Source organism: Mus caroli, unplaced genomic scaffold (genome assembly GCF_978045245.1).
Source record: "Mus caroli unplaced genomic scaffold, Mus_caroli_1 scaffold_17, whole genome shotgun sequence".
NCBI classification, from domain to species: Eukaryota; Metazoa; Chordata; class Mammalia; order Rodentia; family Muridae; genus Mus; species Mus caroli.
The window spans coordinates 35,860,229-35,870,217 of record NW_028227272.1 but is presented as its reverse complement, the minus strand read 5'-3'; the positions used below and the strand labels follow the sequence as shown (position 1 = coordinate 35,870,217).

Genomic DNA, 9,989 nt, shown 5'->3' with positions numbered 1-9,989 from the left:
AGCTATTGGATGTATCACAGGGCTCCCAATGGAGAAGCTAGAGTAAGTACCCAAGGAGCTAAAGGGATCTGCAACCCTATTGTTGGAACAACATGATGTACTAACTAGAACCCCGGAGCTCTTGTCTCTAGCTGCATATGTATCGAAAGATGGCCTAGTCAGCCATCAATGGAAAGAGAGGCCCATTGGACTTGCAAACTTTATATGCCCCAATATAGGGGAATGCCAGGGCCAAAAGAATGGGAATGGGTGGATAGGGAAGTGGGGGGCGCTATGGGGGACTTTTGGGATAGCATTGGAAACGTAATTGAGGAAAATATGTAATAAAAATATTAAAAAAAAAAAAAAAAGAACCAGGGGAATGCCAGGACCAAGAAGTGGGAGTGGGTGGGTAGGGGAGTGGGAGGGGGGTCTGGGGGACTTTGGGGATAGCATTTGAAATGTAAATGAAGAAAATACCTAATTAAAAAAAATAAATTAAAAAAAAAAAAAGAAAAAGAAAATACCCTAAAAAAAAAAAAAAAAAAAAGAAACGGATTCTCAACAACCCAGACACACTCATCTTTTCTGTTACCCTCTCCAACCGCTTTCAGAGACCCTCTACCTCCAACCTTCAGATCTTCATCATCAAAGGAAACTGGATGAAATACCAAAGGCTCTTGAGTAAAAAAACAGACCGGGGGTAGGGGGTGGGGGCTTTCTCACTCCCACATGCGATTATCTAATCTCCCAAGAACAAAACTCCCTTTAAAAGGTTTGGCAAGGGAATGGGAAACCCCGAGTATGGTTTTCTCTTAAAGAAAGAAAAACCTTACAACTTTTACTTCCTATGCTAAGTTATTAATAAACCAGACTAGCCCTGAGTAAACCTGCCAAGCCTATAAAAATATCCTTTCAAATTCTCCTTCCTCATTTGCTACGGTTCATTCCAAATCCTCCTGCTCTCTCTTCCTCTTTGGGCAGGATTAGACGTTATTTACACTTACCGACAGAGTTCAGTGTTGATGGAGTCACGTGGTGGTGGATTGAGAGGCCTCGGGGCACAGTCGCACAACACTTAAAAGCATCACTCAGGCAAATGAAATATTCTTGCCGGCCCTCTGACTCAGCAACAGAATGGCTTCTACTGCCTTCCTCCCTTCTCCCCTCTACCTTTGTCCCGCTGCCCAGGAAGCTCAGCAGGGCTGGCACCTTCTCAAATCTCTCTAGTAGCCATGGAAGTGCCACAACCCCAAAATTATTCCAAATGATAGGCCCTGTCTCCTCAAACCCACACTCTGCCTCTTTAAAAGCTCTGTCCCCCCAGAGGTCCCCAATGCTGTGCCTGAGTACTAACCAGCCAGGTGCCCTCCCAAAGCCTTGTAGTTCCCACTTCTGACTGTGCGAAGAAGACACTGAGAAGGAAGACACCGAGAGGCCAGGAACTAGGCCAAGACATGGCTTACTGGAGTTGGCTGTACAAGGACACCATAGATACCAACAGTAGACAGTGGGAGAACCATGGGAATGGGATGGGGTATACACGTGTGTGTGCAGGGGCCACAGAGGCCAGAAGCACAGGATCCCTTGAAGCTGGCAGATGTAAGCTTCGCTCAAGGGAGTGCTGGGAACCAGATCAAGTCCTCTGCAAAAGCAGTACATTTTTATAAAGAGTTATTTATTATTATTTTATGTATGTGGGTATGTATTTTATGTATGTATGCTCTCTTCAGGCACACCAGAAGAGGGCATCGGATTCCATTACAGACGTTTGTGAGCCACCATGTGGTTGCTGGGAATTGAACTCAGGACCTCTGGAAGAGCAGGCAGTGCTCCATCCATCCAGTCATCTCTACCTGTTCTTAACTGCTGTGCATCTCTCTAGTCCACTCTTCTGTTTTCAAGATGTTTAAAATTACAGGTACTGAAATGAAGATATCATTGGTTTAAATTAACAGTAAAAAACAAGACCAAGAACTGGAAGCTTTTTCATATTTTACTACAGAGATATTCTATAGACATATTATCAGTCATCACGCGGCTTATAAACTGCTCATTCATACCCTACATGTACAAAATAATTTTATAAAAATGCTTTAAAAACTAATAGACAGTGTGTTCTCTGGTGGGTTATTACTGGCAAGAGCCTCTCAAGAGGCTGGGTACATTCAGGGTCGGGTGGCCACAGGCTGGAAGGTGTTTCTGATGAGGCAGCATCCACCACAGAGGATTGGTGGCAGCAGCCAGCACAGGGACCGCTGCCAGTTCACTCCACACTCTGTCCTTAGCCAGCTCTTTACGGTCGTGTTTGTGGCATCTGATTCTTGACTTTGCTCCCTTCTTCTATGGCTTTCTTCGAATCTGGAATCCACCACTTCGCAGATGGCCATATAGGATACACTGAGTTACAGAAACATATCTTAGTACCTTTCTGTCTTTGACGGTTCTCTAAGACACTTGGGGATTTTGTTCTCCGCTTTTTGATCACATGGTGCATTGCTGAAGTGAATCCTGTAAGGATACAGATCGCAAGGTGACTTCATCACATCCTCTCATCTTTAGTCCTTCAAGTTCATGTGTTACAACACTTCACAGCCATGATTCAAAACAACCAAGAAAGCTGTCTTGTTACTATGGTTCTACATTCTACATAACCAAGAGCTCTGCTGAGAAAATGGAAAATTTTCAGCCTAATAATTAGCTGGAACAAGTTCTTAACGTTGTGCTACTATAGAAGTCTCTAGGCCAAAATTATTACAGTCAAATCATCAGTCCTGAGTGTCATCAAAAGCTCCGGGTCATGCAGCAGTCCAGAAATCCACTGTGATGTTGGCATATAAAGGATTGTGCTCCACAGAGAGTAATCGGTAAGAACAACTCGATAAGCCATCTGTTTTCCAGACCCGGGACATCTGTTGCAACAGCTTCATTCTAAAGATGAAAAGAGCAAATGAGAACATGGCATGCATCCCACTGCTATCTGTCCTGCCCCAAAGTATTCTCATAAGTAGTTTTATAATTTACTATACCTGTTGAGTTTCTTATTGCCAAAAATAAAAGGTGCATTCCTCACAGAACAGGCAATGATGACAGCCATGAATTTGTGGATCAAATCCTACATCAAATAATGATAGCCTGGACCAACAGTGAGAGATCATTGTCTCCAATGCATTCCTATCTACAGAACAGAGAGGTTACAAGAACAACCACTGATAGAAAAGGGGTATGTGCTGCCCACTCTGAACAGGTCCTTGGCTGAACATCAGGGCATCTCTGACCATTCCACTATTGTAAGAAGAAAGTTTTCTATGACAGGAGGGTACATAGTTTTCATAAGGGTCTAAAAAAACTGTGTGTGTCTATCTGTCTGTGTCTGTGTGTGTGTATCTGTTAGTGTGTGTGTGTGTGTGTGTGTGTGTGTGTGTGTGTGTGTGTATGCATGAATGTATGTATATATGAGTGTATGTTTGTATATGTATGTATGAGTGTGTGTAGGTGTATGTGTGCGTAAGTGTATATGTATGTGTATGTGTGTGTACAAGAGGATAAGGGTCTTACTTTGTGAAAGAGTCTAGGGAGGGACATCGACAGGGTCAGTTTCATTGAAGCTTAAAAGACATGCAGTTCACCAAGTGAAGAAGGAAGGGAAGGATGCTCTAAGCAAAGACTTTGTGGTCAAGGGGCCACAGATAGACAGAAGAACAGAATGTATTTGAAGAAGAATAAGCCACCTCCGTGGCTGGAGCTGAGAAAGAGGGGTAGGAGCTCAGCCGTGACTGTGACAATATGTGTGGATACCAGAAGCACAGCATTGAGCTGTATAATGTCAAAGGAGAAAAAAACACAGTATGACTGCACTCACACACAGCTGGAAACGTGCAAAAGTGACCCCTATTTTGTTAAGGAATATAAACATATGGAAAACAAGAGAGCCAAGAAACAGCCTAAGGAATGACCATGTGACAGAAGCAGTTATTGTGAAGTTCAGGGACGTGTCACCTAGGGCACGGTGAGTGTTAGGAGGAGGGTGTGGGTCTAGGAAGGCCACATGGACACACCCACGGGGTCTGTCTGGGCCTCCAGATGGTTTATAGTTTTCATGCCACTTCTAAGTATTCTTTTGCAACTATTTAATAATTAACAGACAGAAAAATGCACGCCTGTTGATAAATACTGAAATGACATGGAAAAGTCTGCTCTTTTAGACCTGTGGCCTCTAACAAAAGAGCTAAAAGATTTTTAACACTGTCTTAACATGTAGAAATTAATAAAAGGCCAAAACACACAATGTGTTTATCTGCTGGAGTTCCTCAGGGAAAGGGCCAAAGGTGGGCAGGGCAGGAAAGGACAAGGCGGGGGCATCTGCCTTCCCCAAAGCACAGAGCAGAGAGCTTCCAGACGGCCATAGTTACATCCTCAGGACTCAGAAGTCAGCCTGAAGAGCTCTGGCTGGCCAAAGTCAAGGCCACCTTCTTATCAAGAAGAACGTGAACTCCAAACCCAAAGATGTTCAGGGATACCTGGACTATTATTCCAGAAAATGATCCGCCAGCATTTGCCTCTCAGCCTTCGGGCTGCCTTTCTTATAGGAACTACTCCCAAGGACATCCTTCTTTGTAAAGAGAGCCAATAAGTGAAGATGGGATGACAGAATCAGGACATTATGGCTCTGCAACTCTGATTTAGGCAATGAGAAATCGGTGCTAAATATCACTAGGTAAAGATATCATGAGAGATTTCAGGATGAGTAGATCAGCTGACAGTACTGAAAGCCACAGAACAATCCTGACACCAAACCTGTTCTCCCAGCTTGTATTAATAATGATAATAATAATAATAATAATAAAGAAGCCAATATGCCACTGGAACATATCAAGTCACCAGGGAACAATTAGCCAAATACCCCATAAAGGGGTTGATTCTGAATCCACCAGATGCAGGCCCAAGTGGACTATGTAGACAGTAAAACTCCCAAATAGAAAGAATTGAAGGAGAACCTCTAGGCCAAAGGAGATCGTCCTCATAATAATGCAGATATCATTTCCGTGCCATGCTGAGCAAGCCAATGCTTTTTTTTTTTTTAATGAGTCCTTACTAGACAATCAGAGAAATCTAATAAAAAAAAAAAAAAAAAACTGGACAGGTAGTAACAAAATGAAGTATTTTGTTATTATTATTTTAGGTATGATAATGGTACTCTGGTTATTTTTTTTATATTTTAAGGATGTATGTGTAATGCGTTCACACAGATGCTATGACAAAGAATCCAGCAGGTAGAAGAAAAGGTGGGACGAAGCAGAGGAGCCCAGAGTTTACGATCCCTGAAATAAGGGTCTAGGAACTACTCTTTCTAACTTTGGGCTCTGCTTTTAAAGCTCCTTCGCTTTTAACAAGGTGAGCGAGCCTATGTGATCAGTCCAGCAATGGTGTGTTAGCTACACAAGAGACTCAATACCCAGGTTGCCGCTGGTCTGGGAATCCAGGACTTACCGGCCCATGTTCACCTCATTGCCTTTGTCTCTGGTGTGGAAGATCATGGTGTATTTGCCCACATCGGGCTTGGGCCGGGATATTTTCATTTTATGGAGCTCAACCCTAGAAAAATAACCAAGTTCATTTTTGAACTCTATTGCATTGATCTACCATTGAGTACTTTAAAAGAATCACCTGCAATTAAAAAAAAAAATTACACACACACACAAGGAGGTTGGCCAGTGTGGTTGGCAGGTGACCACTGTCCTCTTTCACCAAAGTGCCACCCAGACACTTAGCAGTCATATCCTCTCAGGACAGAATAAGTAAGCAGTATATACGACAACCCTATGGGATTTCTAAAAATAAAAAATAAATAAATAAATAAAAGTGGTGCAAAATTTCAGCATCCTAGTTTAGAGAAAGGTCATAAACTAAAAGAATCTTCCCATGGTAACACGCACCCATAATTCCAGCAGGTTGGGTGGCAATGCTAATCAAGGGCATGAGGATCCGTGATAAACTGAGGCTAGCTTGAGCTAGACAGTGAGTTCCAAATGAACCCGAAGTGCTTAATATCGACTGGATTCAGGCATTCACAGACATGGAGGTTGTGTGTGGAAAGAATAAGACACAGCCATGTGTAGGTGTGAGGAAATTATGCTCCATTGTCTTCCATGACTCAAAAACTTAGAAATAGCACTTAACACTTACTTAGAGGAGAAATGCCAATCTGAAGTTAATTACTCTTAAAATAAGAGGAAAGGACCTGATAAAATATTAATTTATTATGCATCCTAAGCAGCAAGACAGCTGAGTCTGCTGGGATCTATAATTAATAATGCTATCTCATCACAAGGAAAGCAATGACTGTGTAAAGTCATAATCTCGGCCATAAACCAAGGTTCCATCTAAGCTCTGTGGCTGACAACAGCATTGAGTCGGCTCGCTCTACCAGATCTTGGCCTTGTCTAGAAATGAGACTGGTGACCCAGAATGCATTTCAAAGGCTCAAACAACAGAATTCACTTGGAACATGCTTTACAAACTGTAACAAATACTGTAGGAGAGAAGATGGGTGGTGTTCAATATTAGTCGGCAGGTCTCAATCAATATTATGTTCCAGCCTTCCTGGCTTATTCAGTGCCTTGGTGGAAACCTGTTCTGAGGACCACGATGTCTCATGGAGGCAGAAGAGAAAGATAGAAAAGCAAAAGGACATGGCGAGGAAGAGCCCCCACACTCCAGAATCTGGCTGCCTTTCCTACAGACAGAAAGGAAACTTCAGCACTGCTGATACGGCCAAACTTGCCTGCAGAGATAACACAGGGGTTTCCTACAGATACTTCAAACTAGGATGCTAAAAACAACAGTGTCCATGCAGAGCCAGAATGCTTAAATCTTCAAGTTTTCCACCTTGACACTCATCTCTCATCTGTAAATCTAAATAACCCACATCCCCCAAACCACGCCCAACTTCATTTACAAAAGAAAAATTTTGGGCTGGTGAGATGGCTCAGTGGGTAAGAGCACCCGACTGCTCTTCCGAAGGTCCGGAGTTCAAATCCCAGCAACCACATGGTGGCTCACAACCATCCGTAACGAGATCTGGCGCCCTCTTCTGGAGTGTCTGAAGACAGCTACAGTGTACTTACATATAATAAATAAATAAATAAATAAATAAATAAATAAATAAAAGAAAAATTTTGGAGAGAAATAAATAAGCCAGCTCATAGGTCTTTGAACCTTATTGTAGGCCTGGAAAGATGGCTCAATGGTTAAGGGCACTGACTGCCCTTCCAGAGGACCAGAGTCCAATCCCCAGCAACCACAGGGTGGCTCACAACTGTCTCCAGTCCCAGGCGGAATCAGACTCCCTCTCCTGCCCTCCGAAGGCCCTGCACATACACAGTGCACAGGTATGTCTATGCAGACATTTGTAGGCAAAAAATAAAGACTAAAAAAAACCATGAAACTTCGTTGTAATTTAAACCCTTTAAGCAATCTATCTCAGAAACAGGACGAAGTATGTGTGCATGTGTGTGCACATGCAAGCCATGTAAGACAATGAAATATAATTTTCCCTAGAGAAGTTCACACCAACACGTATATCTTATTCTTTCCCCCAAAAAGACCTCTATATCTGTGAACTCCTGTACCCAGTATGTAGTAAAAATGCCTCTGGATAAATTCCAATTCTGCTTCCTGCTGGCTTGTCCTGAAGTTCTTCTCTGCCATGAACAGCGATCTCTGAAAAGAACTCTGGAGGCTGCTGAAGGTGAACCCTTCCCCTGCTGACAAAAACAAAACTTAAGGTTTCACTCTCCCTTAAAGCTAAGGAACAGTGGGAAAGGAGACAGAGATGGTATGTAACCATAGCAACTGTCTACTGCTCGCCCAGCTAAGCAGTACAAGGGACTTGGGGGAAAAGGAAGTACTGGCTTCCTCTAGCCCTTCCTAACCCTGACTCCTTACAATCAGCAGCTTGTGTGACCATGATGGTGACTGCTGGGGTCTGGGTGACATGGAGCCCTTAGGCAGGAAAACCTTCCTCTTTCAGAAACACTGCAAAAGGCTCTCTGCCCGAAGGGGACAAGACTTAGCAGCATGAGGCCAAGCTCCTTCGCACCAGCCTCGTGGGCGCTTGATCATCACATATCAGTCAATTCAGATCTCCAACTGAGAACACACTTTCTAAGAAGTGTTTCAGGAAGAGGGAAAAGGTCCCCTGCTGTCTGCCCAGGAGGCCCTTGGGATCACAGCTCTGACTTATGGGCTTTTGAATAGTTAAGAATTTCTGGGCAATGGGTACATCTTTACCATCAACACATACACACACACACACACACACACACACACACACACTGGCACCATTTAAGCCCAACTCTGCAGCCTCCGGACCTGCTGGCTTGGCATGTCCAAGAGCTACACACAAGTGCAGGTTTCCAGGTCACCACTAAGAGCAGAGCCCCGGGGGGGGGGGAAGGTCCCTTCTCTGCTGTTCACCTGAGTCTGAGGTCATCGTCTTCTCCTCCCCATCCCCAGTAGTTGTTAGAGAATCCATTCACCTTGAAAAACTGTTCTCTGCTGAGGGCAGTAACACCCCCAAAATATTTACTGTAACGCAACCTGGAGCAAAAGAGAAAACAGAGAAGTGACATTTAGCACAAAGCCCTTCTGTTCCCCCACAGACACTCTGGCTAGCTCTGGTTTCGGGGGGCTAGCATTCCAGGAACACTTGGGAGATGGTTCACCTCCCCCCATTTCATCTATCCACTCTTGCCTCATGTCTCCCTGTGCTGCTTGCTGGCCTTTGATCTGCTGTTGGGTGACCCCCACTAAGTAAGGTGACCCACATACCTGTTATCAATAACACTGGAATTCAGTATTGCCTTAAATGTGAGTGAGAGAATCCATCCCATGTAAAGGCTGCTAAGAACACCAGGTATGTTCAGCATCAATGAGTCTCATGATAAATATCCTCCCCCCCCCCCCCGCCCACCTTTCTTCTTAGGGTAGTGAAGAGGTGTAAATCGGGAGACAGTTCCAGTCCGTGCTTTGGTTGTGCTCACTCTGCAAACCACCGTCTTACGAGTTTGCTTTCTACAGAGATCAATGGGCCACCCCCACTCTGCTGAACTGCTGGCTTGGGCAATCAGATGGAATGCAGTGTCTTTCATGAAAACTGAGTATGAAGAAAATCATTTGGTTTTGAGAGCAAGACAATGAATTTATTCTTAGTCTAAATTTGAGATGACCCTAGGGCTTATGCCAACAGGCAATGGGGGAAGGGTTCACGTTCACAAGACACCTGTGTGGGGATAACTCAGCAGCTGTGAGTACCTGAAGACCATGGACATGGTAGGAGACACCTGGACAACTATAGAATGAGCAAGAAGAGTTGAACATCTGCTGAACCACTGTTAAGACTAATAAGGAGAAGAGGAAGCCAAAGGCCTAGGACAATAGGGTGGGAGGAATGTCAGGAAGTAGCTCCCAGGATAAAAGGACTCTTATCCCACTGACCTGTTAGCAAGCTGGGCTAAGGCTAACCCTTAATACAACTCTGGCGCCCTCCCAAACTGCAGCTGGAGGGAGCTACTAAACAGAACCGTGTGACCACAGAGACGATTTCAAACTTTTCACCGACTTCAGCCAACTAAATACTGATGTTTTCCAGACAAAAAGAAAACCCCAAAGAAAGACACTCAATACACTGTAGACATTTCCAACCTAACACCTGGTATCCCCAAAGCTCCTCTGAGGTTGAGCGGTTTCTATACTCCTCATACAAACTAGTCCCTATGTATCCCATAACAGGAATAGATATAGTTATATTTATCAACTTTTACCATGAAAATACCTGCGGGAAACAATCTTAAAAGAGGACAATTTTATTTTTGCTCATAGTTTCCTTCAGTCCATGGCCAGCTTGCTCCATTGCTGATGGGCCTGTGGCCAGTGAAAATATCACAGTGGAAAAGATATGGTTGGTAGGGACGGCTACTCACTTCATGACAGTTAAGACACAAAGATGA

At 43.9% G+C, this 9,989-nt stretch overlaps 1 protein-coding gene across 3 annotated transcripts in view; it reads right to left on the bottom strand.

Moving 5' to 3' along the window:
- Window positions 1-1,964: 1,964 nt before the first annotated feature.
- The window catches only part of B4galt4 (beta-1,4-galactosyltransferase 4), a 28,126-nt gene continuing 20,101 nt past the window's right edge, over window positions 1,965-9,989 (bottom strand). For all 3 annotated transcript variants that reach the window (XM_021184902.2, XM_021184903.2, XM_029470197.2), the window contains exons 5-7: window positions 8,458-8,580; window positions 5,470-5,574; window positions 1,965-2,910 (exon numbers count right to left, since the gene is read on the bottom strand). In XM_021184902.2, coding sequence (XP_021040561.1) covers window positions 2,778-2,910; window positions 5,470-5,574; window positions 8,458-8,580 — 361 coding nt within the window. In that variant the 3' untranslated portion in view covers window positions 1,965-2,777. The remainder of the gene's footprint in view (window positions 2,911-5,469; window positions 5,575-8,457; window positions 8,581-9,989) is intronic.